Raw genomic sequence first — 21,616 nt, 5'->3', positions numbered from 1 at the left:
GGATGTTATCTTACTGGTTCTGGACTGCATTGATCACATGCATTTCTATAACAGTGCAGTCCATTTTGCAGAGGCTGCTGGGAAAGATGCAGGAGAATTTTGGGAAATAGTCTTGAACAATTTTTATGAGCTGCTAGGTATTACATAAGTTGTTCAAAAAAATGTATAGCAATGCCTGCATTTTATTCTGCAAAATAAATTTGTATTCCTTTTTTCTATAGCTGCCCTGATTAGAGGTAATCGGAAAAATTGTGCCCAATTTTCTGGATCTCTGGACTGGCTAGTTAGGAGACTTGAGAAACTGGAGGCTTCTGCTGGTACAGGAGATGTCTCACAAAATTACTTTCAATGACTTGAATTAGACAATTTTGATTATTTGACTCATATCATTCTCTTCTCTTTTCTCTAGGTATTTTGGAAGTGCTACATTGTGTCCTAGTAGAAAGTCCGGAAGCATTAAATGTTATTAAAGAAGAGCACATCAAATCTATTATCTCACTCCTGGATAAACACGGAAGGAACCATAAGGTATGTTGTGTTTGGGCTATAATGACCATCGTTCAATATTTGCTGCATTTGACACGAGTGGTGTGTTTGTATTTACAGATCCTGGATGTGTTGTGTTCGCTCTGTGTGTGTCATGGCATGGCCATACGCTCTAACCAGCATTTAATCTGTGACACACTGCTGTCAGAGAGAGACCTGCTTCTACAGACAAAACTAGTTAACAAAGTTATCAGGTAACACCAACAAACTCAAAAATAACTTATTGAACCTTATTAAAAAACATTTTTAGTTTAAGCTATTATAGAAGTTGAGATAGAGTTGCAATGTAAACAAATGAAAAAAATGTTCCTTGTTTTTGTTTAGTGTACGTCCAAACGTCTTCCTGTGTGCAAGTGATGACTGCGCCCAGTACAGGAAGTGGTATTATGAGGTGGTAGTCGAGAAGGCAGAGCATTTTGTGACCGCTGAGCCTACTCACCTGCGAGTGGGTTGGGCCAGTACTGAGGGCTACTGTCCCTCCCCCACAGGGGGTCACGGCTGGGGGTCAAATGGTGTTGGAGATGACCTGTGTTCCTATGGCTTTGATGGCCTTCACCTGTGGACAGGTAAGATGACACTGAACTGAACAATAACAGAATTATAACACAATGTGCTGATGTGTTTGTAAATTTGTTAAATGCTGTTGTTTTCTTCAATAGGAAATGTGGGTCGAAGAGTCAGCTCACCCAATCAGCATTTGTTGAGGGAGGATGATGTTGTTAGTTGCTGCCTTGACCTCAGTGCGAGGTGCATCTCTTTCCGGGTCAATGGGCAACCAGTTCAGGGCATGCTGGAAAACTTCAGTGTAGATGGGCTTCTGTTTCCTGTAGTCAGCTTCTCAGCTGGAGTGCAGTGAGTTGAATTGAACTGTTTTTTGATTTTGAGTTGTATTAAACTGGCTTGGCCTTAATTGGACAAACTGCTCTGCAGAGCTCATTTCATGAATATGTTATATTCTTTGGCAAAGAAGCAAAAATGTGATGACACCTTTGTCCAGTGTCAGCCACATTAGTGCTTTGAAAGGGAGGGCTGAATGGTAGAGTGAGCCATTGGTTGCAATTCATAACCTCACCCCTAGATGCTGCTAAAATATACACACAGACGCTTCATTAGGCTTGTATGTTTGTTTGTTCCATCAGGGTTCGCATGCTGTTTGGAAGGCGGCAGGGTGACTTTAAGTTTCTGCCTCCTGCCGGTTTCTCTCCATGTGCAGAAGCTCTCCTCCCTAAAACACACTTTAGATTGGAATTGTGCCATGATGTCACCCAAGATTATACTGGAAGCCAGCGTAACCTTTTAGGGCCTGTTCTACCTGTCACACCGGTGACTTTTACCCCCTTTCCAGTGGATACCAGCAAGGTACCGAATGTTATAACCTTTACCTCACAGAACCTAAATTGGTAGTTCTGAGCACTCTTCTGTGTCCTGTCAGGTTGAATATCCTCCACAGATGGAGCAGATCAGAGAGAGGTTAGCAGAAAACCTTCATGAACTCTGGCTCATTGACAGAATAGAGCAGGGCTGGACCTATGGACCCGTAAGTCACGTTCTTTCTGAGTAACATCCATTCAGCTACTTAATATAATTGTTTTGTTTGTTGAAACAGTTTTTTTCTGCAAGGTCAAAGATGAGGGCAAAAAAGTACATCCGTGCCTAGTTGAGTTTTTCAAACTTCCAGATCAGGAAAGAATTCACAATCTTCAGTCATCAGAGGACATTCTCAGGTATGTTAAAGATGAGCTAACACACTTAGTTTTATCCAATCTCATATGAATCTTCAGTACCTATACAGTAGTACTTTTGTTTGATCAAATTTATAAACGATAGATACAGCTGTACAATTATTTCCGGAAAAAGGCGACGTACACATCGATTGCCATCAAAACACAGACATATCAAACAATCTCCAAATCCAGAGTTATATCCACCATTTATATAACATTCATCACTGAAGTGCAGTAAGCAAACAAACACAGCTAAACTTCCGTCAGCCTAGTGAAGCGGCATTAATGGGCGTGCTATTTATCACGCTGACTGGTTGACGCATGGGCATGCTCTCACGCTCGTGCATGGGCATGCTCTTTTACTCGCTGGATGATGCGTGGGTGTGCTTTTCCAGAAAAATGGTCCAGTAAGGGACTAAGGACCCTTGTTACGAATCGGGAATCCATGTTCGAAAGAAACTTTCCTAATCCTGTACGAACCTGGGCGGAGTGAATCAAGCACAGAAATACTACGTCATATGTTCAACTTGTTTTTTGACAAATTGACCATGTTAAGCTTGAGAAGACAGCACGCGTATTAGTGTAAAGAAGTCCTAAAGCATGAAATAGCACGTTACCTCCGCTTTAATTGTATTATGAATTTAAATGTGGACTTATATAGATAATAGTTTCATTTTTTCTATTCTTTTTGTTTTGAAGCACAATTCTGGCTCTTGGTGTGCACATTGGACTATCTGACGATTACACTGAGGAGAATGTGAAATATGTTCGACTTTCAAATAAGTATATCACAATCTCATCTTTCCCACAAGACTTTTTTACAGTTATTACTTTGTTGAAAAATGACTGCTAAATGAACCGTGAAAACATTCCTGTTCAGGTACGAGCTATGTAATGGGTATAAACCTGCACCTGTGGATCAGTCTCGGGTTGTTCTAACAGCTGCTCAGGAAGAGTTAGTGGATAAGCTGGCAGAGAATGAACACAACATCTGGGCCAGAGATCTGATCAGACAGGGCTGGAGCTATGGACCGCAGCAGGTGCAAATTAACAACACAGCAGACATTTTTATTATCAGAACTTGATCTTAGGGACCATTACTTGTGATTAAATTGCCAAACCTGCTTTTGGATGTTATTTGATCGTATTATGTCCATTTATCCAGAATAAACATGTACTGTATTATACAGTATAACCTACTAGAAACAGATATGTACATATTGAAAATATGTAAAACGCAGATAAAATGTACATGTTCATGTATTTTCATATATGTAATGAAGATACATCTCAAACAAATTAGAACTAGAAATATACACATGATATTTATGTCTGCACATAATATAAATAATGGGGGGCAACAGGAAATAATAGATATAATAATATACAATATAAATGTATAAATCCTGAATATAAAGTTATACATTTTAATATAAAAATCATAATTATTAGTTAATATCTTACTTTTATTTTTATGTAACTAAATTCAGGCTCATTATTTTATTTTCGGACTTGAAAACTAAAAACCGGTGAAAATGTATAAACATTAATTGAATTTTCTTTATTCCCATGTTTTATGAAATGTATAGTCTGTCAGCATATATATCTGCATACAAAAGTTTTTTTTTTTTTTTTTTTTTTTTTAGACATGTATGTTTGATGATCAGAATTGTGTCTGACTGTATTACCAAACACAAAATATGTTTTTTTATACTGTATATTTATATTTCAGGATGTGAAGTGTAAGAGAAGTACACAGTTGGTACCATTCAACCTCTTGGATAAAAACAGCAAGCAGGCTGTTAGAGGGGCCATGAGGGACGCCCTGGGAACCCTGCTTGGATTTGGATATACTGTGGAACCACTGGAGCAAGAATATGGTGGGTTTTTAACATCCTTCTCTCCTATATGTTGTCATTTCTGCAAAAAAGGAAAATCTGTTGATTCAGAAAGCTGATGATGTCATATTTGCTGCATAAAGTCATTTTGTGTCATCCCATATTATACCATAGCTTCAAAAAGCAACATAAAATCCCTGAATGTGGAGAGATTTCGTATTTTCCGCGTGGAGAAAGACTTTGCGGTACATAGTGGGAAATGGTACTTTGAGTTTGAGGCCGTAACTGATGGAGATATGAGAGTGGGCTGGGCACGACCTGGATGTAAACCAGATGTGGATCTTGGGTCAGATGATCAGGCCTTTGTTTTTGGCTCTAAGGTAAGGTATCATTTTTAATGTCCAGCCTTTTTAAACACAAAGCTAAATAATATTAAGGTACACTTTTTCTTTCTTTTGCTGTTGGTCTAAGATTCTGTTAATCTGTTTCTATATGTAGGGCCAGTGGTGGCACGGTGGTGCGGAGCGATTGGGTGGTCTCTGGAAGAAGGGTGATGTGATTGGTTGTTTGTTGGACTTAACGAGATGCACTATAATGATCACTCTCAATGGAGAGCTTCTGCTAAATTCTTGTGGTTCTGAACTGGCTGCAAAACACTTGAATAAGTCTGATGGTGAGATTCCCATTTCTTTTTTAATTCATTATAAGATCTTGTATTATCTTTTGTATTCATGCTATATTTCTTTGTACATTTGCTGTAGGATTCCTCCCTGTTTGTAGTATTGGGGTAAACCAGGTGGGCCGTCTAAATTTGGGCCATCAGGTTGACTCGCTGAGATACTTCAGTGTGTGTGGCCTACAAGAGGGATACCAGCCCTTTGGTCTGAACATGAGCAAAGATCTTCCTCTGTGGATGAGCTGGATAGATCCCTTGTTCATTCCAGTACCTGATGACCATCCTAATGTACAGGTTCAAGATCATTGCATTGTTAAAACATTCCTCCGACCTTAACATAATATTCAGTTAAAACTTCCGCCCTGAAATGATTTTGAAATGAACGTTTTTTCCCAGGTGATTCGTTTTGATGGATCAGTAGACCACACTCCACGTCTAAAAGTCACACAGATGTTTTCTGGTCGGCATGACAGCGGCACAAGCGATGTTGGGTTTTACCGTCTGAGCATGCCGATAGAGTGTGCGCAGGTCTTCTCCAGCCCCGGCGAAGTCAATGCAGCGGCCAGCTCCCATCCCAGAGAGCCAGAGGATGGGGAGGCGGATTCTGATTTTGAGATCCTAATGAACGCTCACAGATACGCCGGATCTCGAGATGAACTTAACAATCATAAAGACCACACTCAGGAAAAGCCATCCAAACTTCGACAGCGGTGAGTTCAGTCATTCTACTCGGAAACTGCACTTAAGAAAATCGAACTTACCAAAATATGTTTAAAATAGAGCAAACACATCTTTAGTCTCAGGTTAAATCTAGGGAATTGAACAAGATCTATGATTTTGTCTATGTGTGTTATTAGGTTTCTACTGAGGAAGAAAGCGGATTTAAACACTAGTCATTCGTCAGCACGTCTGTTGGAGGAAGTTCTGGCTATCGAGAAGACGAAGACAACCGCCTGGTCCACAGCACTACAGTAGATAATAATCCTTTTTATTAATCCGTTTATTAGATCACTAAATCAAACATCTTGACTTTTATAAAGCTATTGTTGAGGTAAAGTTTGCAGTTGTGGACTGGTCTGTTACTCTTTCAATGCAGTATTACTACTCGGTGAGAATCTCTCACATTCAGGACCCTTCTTACATCTGGGTGGGATGGGTGACTTCAAATTTCCAGCATCATGATGTGACCTTTGACCTGGACAGAATTTGCACCGTCACAGTTACTCTTGGGGATGAATGGGGCAAAGTTCTTGAGAGGTTAGACACGAATGTTAAATCTGGAGATGTTTCCAACATTTCCCTGCAGTTTAAATGAAACGTCAGTGATAAGTATTTATATAATAATTGCCTACAGGATGTTTTGGGTGCCCAAAGACAAAAACAATTAGGGTTCTAATGAACTTTTTTTGTTCATCTGTCTTGGTCAGTGTCAAGCGTAGTAGCTGTTACGTGGTATGTGCAGCAGAGGGCAGCAGTCTCTGCCACAGCCGTAGCAGCACTGATCTGGAGATTGGCTGTCTGGTCAACACGGCAACAGGGCTCCTAACATTCATGGCCAATGGCAAGGAACTGGGATCATACTACCAGGTACCCATAATGCTCTGAAGTGGTGTTTTTGCCGTTTGACATGTATATTTTACCTGCCTTTATTTCCCATGTGAGGGGTAATTTTAACCCAAAAATTTGAGTGAATGATGAAAGCTTTCATTTCTGAGTGAACTATCCCTTTAAACATTATTGTCATTAGTAACGGCTATTAATATAATGGCTTTTAATATAAGAATTAAGTACTTTTTAACTCTTTATTCGTACATTTAAAAAAAATCACAATCTTTTTAATTTTAGGTGCTTGTGTCACATGAGTTTAAGTGACCAAATCTCTGCTCATAGGTGGAGCCTGGAACCAAGCTCTTCCCTGCAGTTTTTGCTAAAGCTACTGCCCCTAGTGTCTTCCAGTTTGAGCTGGGTTGTATTAAGGTAAACCTATTGCATCAGTTTAATTCTCAATGGCATGACCAAATAAATCTGAGATTTGTTTCTTTCAACTCGGCAAGAATGCTCGCAAGCTTGCAAGAAACTATTTTTCATTATCAGCTTGGTCTGGTGTGCCACTGATAATAAAAAGCCCTTGAATTCTTGGAAATCAGTATCTGTCATCTCAACATTTGCTGAATTTGAAATCAACCGCAGATGTGTTGCATGTGCACTGATGCATTTTACCAGGTTTTGATAGTTTGTTAAAAATAATTCCCAAAAAATTATATGTATTCAGTTATAATACTGAATTATTATGTTATAATAATGTTAATTATAATTATAATGTATTATATTTATTATATTGTTATTTTTATATTTTTTGCACCACGCATTTTTAGCTTATAAAACATTTCACTGCTATTGTATTGATTTGCATGTGACAGATAAAACCTTAACTTGATTATCTCTATACTAGTACTGCACCTGTCTTTATATTAACTGGTATTGTTTATGATAGATCTGTTTTGTCTCTTGTCTGCAGAATGTGATGCCACTGTCGGCGGGTGTTTTTCGGAGTGAAAGGAGAAATGCAGAGCCTCGGTGTCCCCCCAGGCTACGCGTTCAGTACCTGACACCTGTGCGATGGACCCGGGTACCTGAGCACGCTCAGCCTGTGGAGATGACCTGCCTGGAGGAGAGATACGGCTTGAGAGCTTGTTACACTCAGATCCAACAGGTCATGACTTTGCACATCCCTGAGGACAACAGGTCAGAGGTCACTTTGTTAGATATCAATAGATTTCAATGTCAGAAAATGATTACATGTCGAAATAATAGACTGACCTCCTTCTTTTTTTGCAGGTGTGTGGACATTTTGGAACTGTCTGAGCTTAATGACCTTCTAAAATTCCACCATCACACTCTTCGCCTTTACTCTGCCCTGTCAGCCCACGGAAACACACAAGTGAGCCACGCCCTCTGCAGCCACGTGGACCAATCACAACTCTTGTTTGCCTTACAGTGTTCTAGAATGCAAGGTCACCTGCGGACAGGTTACTTCAATCTCCTTATCAGTATCCACCTCGATGCCTACGCAAGCGCCAGGCAGGCCATGAATCACGAATACATTGTGCCTTTGACCGAAACCGTGCAGTCTGTTACGCTCTACAAAGACGAAAGAAAAGCGCAACGATTTCCAGGAACAGACCTCAGTACTTCCTTATGGCCGAGAATGCAGTTTTCGTCACCTTGTTTCATCAGGGCTGACAGAACAGGTTTGATGGACAGCGGTGAGGGCGGAGCTTCTTGGAGTAAATTGTGCCAAGACAGCCCTGAGTTTCCATTGGATGTTTTGAAAGCTGTTGTCATAGCAATGCTGAAGGAGGCAGTGAAGGCAGTATTCCAATCTGTTAGGGATCCTGCAGGGGGCAGCGTTGAGCTCCTGCTGGTTCCTCTGCTCAGTTTACTGCACACACTTCTGCTGATGGGTGTGTATCAGGGGAAAGACCTGGAAGATGTTTTTAATCTCATCCTGCCTGTCAGTTACATGAGAGGGATGTGCAAAGTGGAAGATATGGATGAACTAGAAGAAAGTGATGGAGGAAGAGGGGAACAGGAGGTTGGAGGATGGGACGGTAATGTTTCTCATCAAAGTCTTCTTCAGATGAAGCTTCCAGAAGCAGTCAAGTTACAAGTAAGAATATCTACAAGCTTAACATATTATTTCTGGTTCGGGTTTGAGGTGATATAAGGATAGGACAAGAGATATCCTTTCTTAATGTTTCCCCTTCTTTTTCCACTCAGGTTTGCCACCTCCTGCAATACCTGTGTGACTGTCAAGTACGTCACAGAGTAGAGGCTGTAGTGGCATTCTCAGGTGAATTCGTAGAACGTCTCCAAGAAAACCAGCGCTTCCGGTACAATGAGGTCATGGATGCCCTTAACATGTCTGCTGCGCTAACAGCACGCAAGACTAAAGAGTTTCGTTCACCCCCTCAGGAACAGGTCAGAGGTCATAGGTGTCATAAGCACTGATCTATATAAGACTGGATTACTAAACCTACAGCAGGGGGTGAAGCCACCGGAAGCGATCGCGCCACCATCTTGGTATGCCCAACTGACAAACAGCGATCTTAAAATACCTGACTCATTCTATATCTAATAAGACAGGAAAATTCCCGACTTTAAATAATTAACCATTTACATGCATAAAACATTTGAGTTGTAAGGATGTACTGTGAGTCTTTAGATATAATTACGTGGACTGGTAAGTTACTGTTTTAACATTAATATGTGATAACTCCCTGTTAATTTAATAGAACGTTTGGGCACACCAACATGGCGGCACGGTTGCTTCAGTGTGATGACGTCATGAGCAATCCAGTCATTTATAGATCAGTGTTCACAAGTCAAAATTACTTATAGGAACAGTTCACAAAAAAATTTAAATTCTGTCTTTATTTACTCACCTTTAATCAAGAAAGAAATTTAGAATAATGCGTGTAACCAAACATTTATTTGACGTACATTTATTTATTACTATGTTAGTCAGTGGTGGCCATGATCTGTTTGGATACAAGCATTCTTCCATATATCTTTCTCTGTGTTTATCAGAACAAATACATTTATACTGATTCGAAACAATCCGAGAGTGAGTAAATGATGGCAGAATTTCTATTTTTGGGTATTTTTGGGTCTCTTTAAAGCAGTTCTTGAAGAGAACCTGTTGCTTTTCTCCTCAGATCAACACGATGTTGGATTTCCGAGAGGATGGTCAAGAATGTCCATGCCCTGAAGAGATCCAAGATCTCCTGTGGGAATTTCATCAGGACCTAATGAATCACTGTGGTAAACAGCCAATCACAAATCACTATGCTTAAAGCAACCAATTGCATGATTTTACAGCCATCACGAAATGCATTCCAGCAACATTTATTCACATATCCTTTGGTTTGTTTATTTCAGGAGTTGAGACGGATAATGATTCCAGGGATGCGGCTGGGAGTGACGTGCCAGTTAGGAATCGCCTCCAAGGCCTGGTGGATAAAATAAATAATTTTAAGAGGCGAATGTCAGGTCTAAATGAAGAGATTGTGACCAAACCTGGTAGGAAAATCCGAGCATTTCATTCCACTGGTTTTCTAAAATATTCTTTTTCATTATATTGGGATCATGTTGTCATACATGTAGTGGTAAAGCTGTACATGTTTTTTCAATTACACAGCAGAGTTTAAACTAAAACAGACCTCACACTTTTTAGTCTCTTTGAAGCAGCTGATATCAGAAACCATGCTAGATTGGGCCCAGGAGAAGACCATAGAAGATCCAGTTTTGGTGCGTGCTGTATTCAACCTGCTTCACCAACAGTATACTGGGTTGGGCGGACAACTGTCTGAACCTCTACAGAAAGCATATTGTATCGGCCAGAACTCTGTGGAGGACACTGTCAACCTCCAGTGGGCGCTAGCACGCATCCGTTCATTGCTCAAAGCTCGGATGGGTAAAGAAGAAGAGGAGCTCATGATTAAAGGTTTAGGGTGAGAGACTTGAGTTTCACCATGAATCTCTCAGACATTTTACCATTCTGTGTTCAGTACCCAAAATGACCAGTGTAATCTATGCATTTTTGTTTTCCACCTGAGACCTTCATTTTCTTTTGTGTAGTGACATCATGAACAATAAAGTTTTCTATCAGCACCCTAATCTGATGAAAGCTCTAGGGATGCATGAAACGGTCATGGAGGTGATGGTGAATGTCCTTGGTGCTAGAGAATCGAAGGTAATCGTAACACCAAAGGCCAGATTGTGTATCAACTAATGAAACCACTCCATATAATGTAGACTAAAATATATATTCAGTAGAAAGTGTTTTGATTCAGTTCCATGAAAATGCCATTGGTTAACTTGACTCTTTTCTGGTCCCTTTAAGGAAATCATGTTTCCCAATATGGTTGCACATTGTTGTCGCTTCTTGTGTTACTTCTGTCGAATAAGTCGCCATAACCAGAAGGCCATGTTTGATCATCTCAGCTACCTGCTGGATAACAGCAATGTTGGTCTCGGTATGTTTATGCTAATGATATATTGATAAAGGCATGTACAGCAACTACAGTATGCAGTTCGGTCCAAAAGTCTTAAGCTTTTATTTGTTTCTAATTAGATTCAAATTAAAATTTATTCCTTTATGAATTATATAATCAGCATGTCAGTAGGTAAACATCTTAACAAAATATATTTTTGCTTTAATGAAAGCATGCACTCAAACATGTTGTTAATTTATGCCAAACCTCAGATTTTGAGTTGAGAAGTTGAGTTTGCATCAAATAATAAGCAGATTTGTAAGAAGAAGATTTTCTGGATTTACTTTGAGCAAAGCCAAATAGTTCATATTTAATAATGTTCCTGTTAGTAACACAAATAACACAAAGATTGTGGGTTCCATTGGATTAAAAGTGTCTGTCAGATGTGTAAAGGAAAATATTCATCAACTGTTTTTGTTTTTTTTGTTTCTTTAAATTTAAAATCCAAAATGTTTATTTCTGGAAGGATTACGCAGTAAATCCGTTTGGACCCCATTGTGTATTAACACCGATTGTATCTTTGACATGTTGCTCCACCTCAAGTCTGAATAAACTCGCAAATAACATTCAAACATATTAAAGTGATTGTTGGGGTGTAGTTAACAGTAAATGTGATTTCCCTGACAGCTTGTCCTTCAATGAGAGGTTCGACTCCGCTGGATGTGGCGGCCGCTTCCGCCATGGACAACAATCAGCTGGCGCTTGCTCTTACAGAACCAGATCTGGAGAAAGTAAATCTCACTGTCTCTCTCTCTCTTTCACGTTTGCACACATGTACAAATCTCTCTTTATGTGTAAATCTCACTGGCCCCTGATTTATTATTAGCACTCTGGCATGAGTGAGCTAGAGAAATAAATGATGAGTTGTGGGTCTGAACATTTTCACCATGTGGACAATAAAAAGTTGAAAAAAATCGAATAGACTTCCATTATATGAGGGATCCGAGCCATATCTAACCGCTCAGCGTCCATGCAGATCACCAGCTGAATACAAATGGGCTGACATCCACATCTCCATAGCTACACCGTAGCAACCATTTATAATGACCTGGCAAAAATGCGCCTCATAACATGTGAAGATCTAGTTTTATTATATGGAGGTTGTTCGACTTAATTATGTCTGTTTGTACAGGTGGTGCGGTATTTAGGAGCCTGTGGGTTGCATAGCTGTGCTTTGTTGGTCTCTAAGGGCTACCCAGATATTGGTTGGAATCCTGTAGAAGGAGAACGATACCTGGACTTTCTGCGATTTGCAGTATTTTGTAATGGTACAATGCCTTTAAATGTTAAATTTCAATATTAATCATGTATAATAAATAACCTCAATGTTGGTAGCTTCTTTATTATGTTGTTCACAATTGGTTGATTGTTTTCAAGGTGAGAGCGTGGAGGAGAACGCCTATGTTGTAGTGAGGCTTCTGATTCGCCGGCCCGAGTGCTTTGGCCCTGCCCTGCAGGGGGAGGGAGGACACGGTCTCCTAGCAACGATGGAGGAAGCCATAAAAATTTCTGACCAGCAAGATGGAATAAGTACACACAGTTCCAACAAAACTCTGTGAGTGTTACAGTTTTTATTTATTCCTTCTTAGGTTTATTCTTGATACTTTCATTGTTTTCATACTAGTTTTTTTCTTCACACTTAATTTGATCCTTTATACTTCCTGTTTTTCCATCACACTTAATGTTTTTTTGTTTGTTTTTGCTTTATACTTTTTATGTGTTATTTTCATATTGTTGTTTTTACTTCATACTTTCTTTGTTTGTACTTTATACCTTCCCTAGCTTTTCCCTCACACTGTCTGTTTTTCCTTCATGCTTATATGATTTCCTTCGTACTTTTCCGATTTCTTTCTATGTTGTCCTTTATACTTTCTATTATTTTTCATATTTCCTTTGTTTTTATCACATTTTTTATGTTTTCCCTTGATACTTAACCCTATCCTGTATACATAGGATTTTTCCTTTTATACTTTCTGTGTTTTCCTTTATATTTCCAGTGTTTTACAAACACATACACATATATATATATATATATCACACATAGCCTGTTTTGTATTCTTTTAGTGACACACTTGATGATGAAGATGATGATGTCATTCACATGGGCCATGCCATAATGACTTTCTACTCCGCTTTGATCGATCTGTTGGCTCGTTGTGCCCCTGAGACATATGTAAGTGTTCGGGAAACCCGCTGGGTTAAGCTAGATAAGCCTCATAATGTGTTTTAAAGATTGAGTTGGAAACGGCTTATCGGTTTTTATCTACTTTTTAAGGTACAGCCAGTTTTCATTAAAGGTTTCAAGGTTTACTAATGGATGTCTCTATTGTGTGTGTGGTCTGTAGCTCATAGAAGCGGGGAAAGGTGAGGCTATCCGGATCAGGGCAATCTTGAGGTCCCTGATTCCCAGAGACGATGTTGAGGGAGTCATCAATATTCCTTTCAAGCTGCCACATGTGAACGCAAGTGTGTGTGTGTGATTGTGGAAACAGGCATGAGTGAAAGTTTCGAGCCTTAGTTATACATTTGTGTTGTGACATCAGTCTTTTTCCAGAGAATTTTATTTTCTCTTTTAAAATGCATTTTGGTTTTAAATATTGTGTTTAATTTAATAATAGGTTGATCTCAGCTTTTAAATAAACTTGGTGAATTAAGTTTGGAATTGCTGGCACACTTGTGTTTGTAGTTGGGTATTTTAAGTCTTAAAGTGATTAATTGGTAGTTGAAAATATTTTCTGATTATTATGCTTAGACGGGCTGTTGATTGAGCCAGACATGTCTCGGATATTTTGTCCGGATCACAAAGCGGCCATGGTTATGTTTTTGGACCGGGTCTATGGAGTTCTGGACCAACAGTTCTTGCTTCGTCTGTTGGAGTGTGGTTTCCTGCCTGACCTGCAAGCGGCTGTTAATATGGACACCGTAAGAATGCACACAGGACTTAAATGAAATGAAAATATCTTATTGGCTGCATTTTTGCATGCAATGAAAGGAAACGGTTGTGGGTTACATTCCAGTTCTTCTAAATCCAAAACAAAAGCTTTGTGTGACGAACAGCCCAAAATGTAAGTCATTATTCACAGAAAATCCTCCTCCTGGCACGGTTCTTAATTTTAAGTCGTGATGTGCCAAGTCTCTAAATACGGAACTGGTCATGGGATTTGTGAGATTGCATTGGCATTGCTGACTGAAGTTTTCCCACAACACATTCCAAGTTTAAATTAGTATATAAGATTCATTTGTTGGAGGAACTTTTTCTTTAAATAAGACGCGAGTCAGAGAATCTGTTGCATTCTTGCATCATTAAAAGAGATGATAAATGTATTTTCAATTTCTCTTGGTAGATGGGATTGGGTTGTACAGATATGGCACTGGCCCTCAATCGATACATATGTGCGGCCGTACTGCCGCTGCTGAGTAAGTACTCCTCTCTGCTGTGTGATTCTTCATCGCTGAAGACCGGGCCGGTCGATGAGCTCCTGCACGGGGTGTACGGTCTCTCCAAAGCCAGTGCACTGACCAAGGCACAGAGAGATTCTATTCAGGACTGTTTGCTGGCTGTGTGCGGGTGAGGATGTTAAATGTAATGTAGATATGTTTTCTGCAAAGCACAATACCAATACATATGAATTTAATTGTTTTGAACATGTTTTGGAATTTGGCAACTATATTAGCACATTGACACCTCAGTTCAGCCTTTTTTGGTTGTCTTGTCCTTTTTTCAGACTGACTTTAAAGGGATAGTTTTACCCAAAATGAAAATTCTGTCATCATTTAATGACCCTCTTGTACTTTCAAACCTGTATGACTTTCTTTCTTATGCAGAACATAAAAGAAGATATTGTGAAGAATGTTGGTAACCGAACAACGGCGGTACCCATTCACTTCTATTGTATGAACACAAAACCAATGCAAGTCAATGGGTACCGCCGTTGCTAGGTTACCAGCATTCTTCAATTATCTTGTTTTGTGATTTGGAGAAGAAGGTCATACAGGTTTGAAATGACATGTGGGTGAGTAAATTTAGACAGAAATTTCCTTTTTGGGTGAACTATCCCTTTGAGATATGATGATATACAGTTCTATTGTTCTGATCTATACTATACTGTTTACAGTAGTTGTTTATGTAAATATATGTACAACTTGTTATAAAATGGTCTGCCTTTATAATATCTTTGCTTCCTCAGAAAGCTAAAGCCCTCTTTGTTGCAGTCCCTGCTGCATAAGCTTGTGTGTGATGTTCCTCAGCTGTCAGAAAATTCCAAGATGCCATTAAAGGTCGAAATATAAACATAAATGATTAAAAAATCAACAGCAGATGTTCTTAGCTGTATTTATCATTGTGGTTATTCTCCCTTGCAGCTGTTGAGCAGTCACTATGAGCAGAACAGGAGCTATTATTGTCAGAACGGAGGTTGTTGTGGATTTGATTGTGCTTCAGAAGAAGAGCTTTATTTGACTAGAAGGCTGTTTTGGGGTATATTTAGTGCTCTTGCTACAAAGGTGAGAAACAGACGTGTGCGTCATTGCAGACTGTGGAAACCCACATTAAACAATAATGTGACATAACAGGCCACAGACAATTTATTGCTCCTGTGAGAGGCGTTTACCATATACAGTTTATGCATTAGGCAGTAAATTGAACCTATAGTGTATATCTCTTTAAGAGCCTGTTACATTAAGAGTCCTAGTAAAAATGTTTTTTATTCACAGTCTTACGATGCAGACCTGTTCAAGCTGGCTCTTGGTAGTCTCGGTGCGCTTGCTGGTGCGATCCCTCCTGACCATCTTGACCCGAGCTGCACGGGCAGGGCGAGAGAGACACTTGGCGATGGAAACAGAGAGACGGTTTTGTCCTCAGCCATTGGACACATCAAAGTGTGTTGCAGAGGACATTTAAGGAACAGTTCACCCAAAAGTTAAACTTCTGTCTCCATTTACTCAACCTCAAGCTTTTCCAAATCTGTATACATTTTCCAATGAATACCATAGTAGGAAAAATTGTTGAAGATATTTTGAAGGAAAGCAAACATTTCTGGGGTGATGATTAATATCATTTTTATTTTTCCTAATATGGTCAGTATTACAAGCATTTGTCCAAATATTCTTCTCTGTTTTCATCCAATTTAAAAGAAATTCCTACATATTTGGAACAATTCGAGGGTGGGTAAATAAAGACAGATTTTTTTGTGGGGTGAACTTTCCTTTTGACACATCCGAAATGTGCTCAAAAACTTGCTTCAGTCAAAGTATTTTACCAATTTGACAACAATTCGGAATGGCTTTTAGATTTCAGTTTAATATCTAATAAAAAAAAAACAGGAAGGACAGCTTTGTAATTTGAATAATTACAAATAAATTGAATAAATTGTTATTATAGATCTTATAATTTCCATAAGCCTAATAAGTGTCAGTATATGAAATGCTACTTGACCTCAAATCTCAAAGATTCTGTTTTTATCACTTGAGAGGTTCATTTATTTTATGTTGGGGAATAAATTGATGCTGTTTATTTAATTGGTTATTGAAACAGTTTTTGCATTTGTTAATAGTGTGACTATCCAAGACGGGCTCGAGTTTGTGGTGAACAAATATGCAGAACACACACATGAGAGATGGTCACTGGACAAAGTACAGAGTTTCTCTAGTTTATGCTTTTTCGTTATTTAATAGCGTACCTACAGTTCTGTGGTTTTAATGCCATTTGTGTCATTTTTCCCCCAGTTTGATAATGGTTGGGTCCACGGAGAACAACTTTCAGAGACCTCTAAAGTTCACCCACTCCTGAAACCTTACAGAGCTCTATCTGAGAAGGTAACTAACCCTCCTTCACACACATCATAATGATCTTTTGATTTGGCTGACATTTAGAGGATGATCTGTCATTTAGGATAAAGAAGGTTATAGAAGTGCCATTAAAGAGACGCTGAAATGCATGTTGGTCTTGGGCTGCACAATTGAAAGAACTAAAGAGGGAGAGCTGCAAGGCTTTCACAACCCTGCTAGGAGAATCTCACAATCTGGTCAGGTATAAGACAGATGCTTTTAAAATGGACTGTGAATTTGACCTTTATTCAATATCAAGCCAGATGAAAGCATTTTTTTTTGTAGAGAACATATGTTGTGTTTTATCTCCATAAAGTTGTGTTTTGAAGGAGCCTCTACATTCAGTCCTAAGCCTGTGGACACCAGCAGTGTCACTCTGACCTGGGATCAGTATGTAAGTTCAACCTTAATGTAACCTCTTGCATTGTATGGTCTTTGTTTGTCCCAATGAGAAACTATCATATCACTGCTGCCCTTCTGAAATCTTGTATCTCCATATTTAGCCATAAATCATTATTATTAGTCACCTACTATGTTTGTCACTAGGTTTTGCAAATATTTAATCAATGAAAACTATTAAAAAGTGCTTGTCGACTTTAACAACACAGCATTCAATCATTTTACAAAGTAAAGTGTTTTCTTCCCATGTCCTGAAAGACATGAGTTTTTGTAAGGACAGTGACGATATGAATAATTTGGTGTCATTTAAACCTTTCGGACCTTTAAACTTTACTGCAATATCCACAGAGTATCCATTTGTATATTTAAATGCTTGTGTCTTTTTAAAACCTCAATTTTTTAAAACATTGAACATAGGTCAGTATAAGGACGTTATATTTTCATTGCTCGCACAGATAAAATAGCTTTTACAGTTTTAAAACGCAAGTTGGCCATAGAACATTCTTTAATAGGAAGTCATTTTAGAAATTGCCTCATATATAAACAGCTGACCAGCTTTCTACTTTAACAAAATTAAAAATAATAATAGATGCCATTTTGCCTTGTTGAAGGTCATGGCAGAGCAGCTGGCTGAGAATTATCATCATATCTGGGCTGTGAAGAAACTGCAGGAACTGGAGAATAAAGGTGTGTGTTATTGATCTGATGCTGTGATAGATGATGCTGTAAATTACATCAGTTTTCTCAGCCACCTGCGTCTTACAGTGAAACAAGACAGTGAAATAGCTCTACTGTGGTGTGGGAAAGTCGCTGTATCGCTATGGGTGGTCAAGAATATAAGAACAATGTTTCACTTTGATAGTGGGCTTGGTTTTATATATATATATATATATATATATATACTGTATATATACATTCGTGGATAAAATTAAGAGACCATTTCAAAGACCATTTTCAGTCTTTCTGAATTTACTATTTATAGTTATGTGTTTAGTTAATATGATGATCTGTAATGAACAATTAAAAAACAATATTTCTCCAAAATTTCACATTTATTTGCAGAAAGTTAACTTGAGAAACATCAGAAAATAACAGAAAATTTTTATCTTTTCAGAACTCAAATACTGCAAAGAAAGTTCATATTTACTAATACAACAATAATACACACGTATTTAGGAAAAGTCCAAAAATATATATTTTTTTTGTTATGAAAACTTTTTATAAAAATCAAGGTTATGTGTCTTTTCATGGTTTAAGTCTTTCACATTGCTGTTGGATGACTTTGTCACTCCTGAGGTTTGATTTTGTTAAAATTCAACAGACACTGGACTGGCTTGTCCACAATACATCTGAAAATGCTGAATAAATGAAAATTTTGAATGGTTTATTCAAAATTAATGGAAATATTTTTTTCTGCAGCTATATATATGAAGAGCTCTTTTCCAAAACGCTATAAATCCATTTTAATAGTTTTCATGAAAATGATTTTTTTTTACCTAGACCCATACATTTTGTTAAAATGGTCTGTTGGCTCAGTCTGAACATGTTAAACAATGATTGTTTAATGAAACAACAATATTGTCGATTATAAATTCAAATTTATTTTTTATTTTTTTCAAAACATTTTTGGTTTATTTCTTTTTAAAAACAAACAAACAAACAACAGAACATGAAACATATGACATCAGGGACTCATACTATAAATTAATACAAATCAAATAAATGCAAATTCATGAAATAAATAACAGCCAAATAAAATAAATAGTAACAAACTAAATAGTAAAATAAAATAAATATTTTCAATTTCATGTTTCAACATTTTCCACCACATACAACAAATAATTTAGAAATTACACATACAAATACCACTAAGGAGCGAATTCTGATTGGTCGAGAGGACATATCGCATCTTGCAGTACATTTTAAACAAGGAAATAAAGCGATATGGCATGAAACATTGATGGAGCAGTGAATAGGTTTAGTACACAGCAAAATGGCATGACAAACTTTTGAAATTTGGCACTTAATGCATTTTGGAATAGAGCTCTTCATATATATATAACTATACATTATGAAATATTGTATCCGGTTCTTACAATGTAAAGCCAGTTGTTGCAAAATAAACCCCAAAAGACTTTTGAAAGGGTTCCTTTTGGAATAATTGTTGACTGTGCTTTGTCCTGCATTTTAAATGGTTAATTACCCATATAATAAATGAACATTGAATTTACATTTTTATGAAAGAAATAGACGAAGTAAAGTGGTACTGTATGTGATACGTATACATAGCATGGGTGTTCAGCTGCCAGGGTGGTAGATCTTAAATACTGTATACAGTTTAAAAGGTATTATAAAAAATGTATTGCAATCAATTATTGCAGAGAGTCTTCTAATAAAATATAATGAAAGAGCAAAGGACACTCAAAAATGCAATCAAATCTAATGCATTTTTTTAACATTGCTGGTTCTGGTTGTCTCAAAGCCAAATTGGCTCATGTAAAACTCTGAATCTCTTTCTCCAGGAGGGGGCAGTCACCCACTGCTCGTTCCATACGATGCTCTGAACTTGAAAGATAAGAGCCGACTAAGAGACAAAGCTCAAGATGTTCTCAAGTTCTTCCACATCAATGGGTTCTTGGTGAGGAGGTGAGGACTCTTTGATGCCGAAAATTAGAATGAACACAATACTTTTGAAGTGCCTATTTTATTTTCATTGACTGGATTCTCACCCCACAGGAGCAGAAAGGTGGCAGATGTTGACTCTCCGAAGATCTCAAGCCGCTTTGCTTATGGTCTGCTCCAGCAAGCCCTGTGTCTCACGGAGCAAGCCCACCAGCGTTTACTGGAATTGGGTTAGACATATATTTTCCTGTTCCACCACCAGGGCCATACAGTATATGACTGTATTGCTTTTCAATAATAATAATAATAATAATAATAACAACTATTATTATTATGAATGTTATAATAATAATAAATATTGTTTTTATAATTAATATTTTATTATATAATCATTCTTATTATTAATATTAATACTACTACTACTACTACTACTCCTAATACAAATATATGGTAACACTTTCCTTGAAGCATGTATGTATACTGCATTATTAAAGTGTAAAATACATTGTAATTCTTCATAATGTATGTTGTGATGCATTATATGTAGTTGTAAAGGAATTATGACCAATAGGAAATGTGTATTGTAACAATGAATTATAATGTATTAACTGTAATAACAATTATTCATAAAACATTACAATGCAACAAAAGGTGCATTACAATGCTTTAAAACTACTTTTATAATGCATTATACATAAATGCTTCAAGGAAAGTGTTACCAAATATATAAATAATAATGATTTAATATCATAATAAATAAACAATGTCAAATATTTAAATTATAAATAAAATCAATCTAGTTTAGCTCTGTATACTGCACTTTTGCTTCTTGTTGTCCTTATGCTGTCTCAATTGCTTCCATTGCTTAACCCACCTGTTAGTCGCTTTGGATAAAAGCGTCTGCTAAATGACTAAATGCAAATGTAAATGTAAAATAGGGATGTAACAATATTATCAATATCGTGTTATTGCAATAGAAAAATGGTCTCAATATTATGGTGTTCACATGACTGTATGAGACTATAGGTTTTCTGGGCCTTGCAGAGAATGTTAGAAAAAATTATAGATGTTACCTTTGGCAAGGTTCATCTGGTGCAATTATTTTATTTTTATGAAAGGGATTTTTAGGTAATTTGACATATCTCATACTGTAACTCATACCTCAGTTATGATTAGAGGATAAAAAAAGTGGATGCTTATGGCACGTTTTCAAGTCATCATTTGTCATGTTTAAGATTTTGTAAAAAATATAGTACCGTGGACCGAGGGATTAACGTACGGTGAGATTTTGATATTGTTACATCCCTAATTTTAAAGGATTGGAATCTGCAAGGGATGTTAAACAGTTCACCTAAAATGATTTGCTTGACAGTCTTTTATGAAATACAATATAGAACATACTTTTTCCTAATGGAACCTGTGTATGTCATGTTTTATATTTTCTAGATGTTGCACAGGCCCGAGAGCAGAATAATAGGACTGAGAAAATATCCCACGAAGAACTAATTTTCTTCATTAAGGTCAGACATCTTCCACATTCCAGACATTTGGATCAGAACGTTCTGTTAAAAGCCATGAAAATAAATCACAGCCTTGCAGAGGAAATACTTGCTTAAATAACTGCCTGTTTTAATCTCCAGACAACCATAAAATACCTTTTTCAGCTTCGACACACAGAAAATGTGTTTTTTGTCTGTTGGGGCAGTGTATTTTGTGTTTAAAGGGTCGTATGGTGCGAACACGTGTTCTTCTGTGTTTTTGGTGTGTTATAAGCTACACATGGATGTATTAGACATGTAAAATTGCAAAAGTAAAAGTGTCGGAACAAATATGCATTCTATCTAAAAGTGAATTTTTTAAAGCTTGTATTAAAGCGGGCGTAACATACAGGGTTTCTGCCAATCTCATATTAATCTTGAGTACTTATAG

The 21,616-nt window shown here is 37.6% G+C and overlaps 1 protein-coding gene across 1 annotated transcript in view; it reads left to right on the top strand.

Moving 5' to 3' along the window:
* ryr2b (ryanodine receptor 2b (cardiac)) overlaps positions 1 to 21,616 on the top strand; it is a 46,854-nt gene that overhangs the window by 4,422 nt on the left and 20,816 nt on the right. Inside the window, 48 exon segments of the mRNA XM_056767874.1 lie at positions 2 to 137; positions 222 to 317; positions 410 to 528; positions 607 to 740; positions 871 to 1,112; positions 1,206 to 1,398; positions 1,686 to 1,905; positions 1,979 to 2,083; positions 2,167 to 2,270; positions 2,970 to 3,053; positions 3,151 to 3,310; positions 4,003 to 4,150; positions 4,283 to 4,488; positions 4,607 to 4,781; positions 4,870 to 5,078; positions 5,181 to 5,494; positions 5,642 to 5,721; positions 5,724 to 5,755; positions 5,881 to 6,041; positions 6,212 to 6,371; positions 6,675 to 6,761; positions 7,303 to 7,529; positions 7,623 to 8,454; positions 8,565 to 8,765; positions 9,503 to 9,608; positions 9,726 to 9,866; positions 10,021 to 10,297; positions 10,425 to 10,539; positions 10,690 to 10,822; positions 11,468 to 11,571; positions 11,973 to 12,108; positions 12,218 to 12,395; positions 12,905 to 13,013; positions 13,186 to 13,306; positions 13,593 to 13,762; positions 14,185 to 14,408; positions 15,028 to 15,118; positions 15,203 to 15,343; positions 15,554 to 15,654; positions 15,656 to 15,718; positions 16,393 to 16,471; positions 16,565 to 16,654; positions 16,731 to 16,868; positions 16,983 to 17,060; positions 17,677 to 17,752; positions 19,588 to 19,711; positions 19,802 to 19,917; positions 21,134 to 21,207. Coding sequence (XP_056623852.1) covers positions 2 to 137; positions 222 to 317; positions 410 to 528; positions 607 to 740; positions 871 to 1,112; positions 1,206 to 1,398; positions 1,686 to 1,905; positions 1,979 to 2,083; positions 2,167 to 2,270; positions 2,970 to 3,053; positions 3,151 to 3,310; positions 4,003 to 4,150; positions 4,283 to 4,488; positions 4,607 to 4,781; positions 4,870 to 5,078; positions 5,181 to 5,494; positions 5,642 to 5,721; positions 5,724 to 5,755; positions 5,881 to 6,041; positions 6,212 to 6,371; positions 6,675 to 6,761; positions 7,303 to 7,529; positions 7,623 to 8,454; positions 8,565 to 8,765; positions 9,503 to 9,608; positions 9,726 to 9,866; positions 10,021 to 10,297; positions 10,425 to 10,539; positions 10,690 to 10,822; positions 11,468 to 11,571; positions 11,973 to 12,108; positions 12,218 to 12,395; positions 12,905 to 13,013; positions 13,186 to 13,306; positions 13,593 to 13,762; positions 14,185 to 14,408; positions 15,028 to 15,118; positions 15,203 to 15,343; positions 15,554 to 15,654; positions 15,656 to 15,718; positions 16,393 to 16,471; positions 16,565 to 16,654; positions 16,731 to 16,868; positions 16,983 to 17,060; positions 17,677 to 17,752; positions 19,588 to 19,711; positions 19,802 to 19,917; positions 21,134 to 21,207 — 7,410 coding nt within the window.

The sequence above is a fragment of the Triplophysa dalaica genome, chromosome 15 (assembly GCF_015846415.1).
Source record: "Triplophysa dalaica isolate WHDGS20190420 chromosome 15, ASM1584641v1, whole genome shotgun sequence".
Taxonomy (NCBI): domain Eukaryota; kingdom Metazoa; phylum Chordata; class Actinopteri; order Cypriniformes; family Nemacheilidae; genus Triplophysa; species Triplophysa dalaica.
This window is presented reverse-complemented; position numbering and strand designations above follow the sequence as displayed.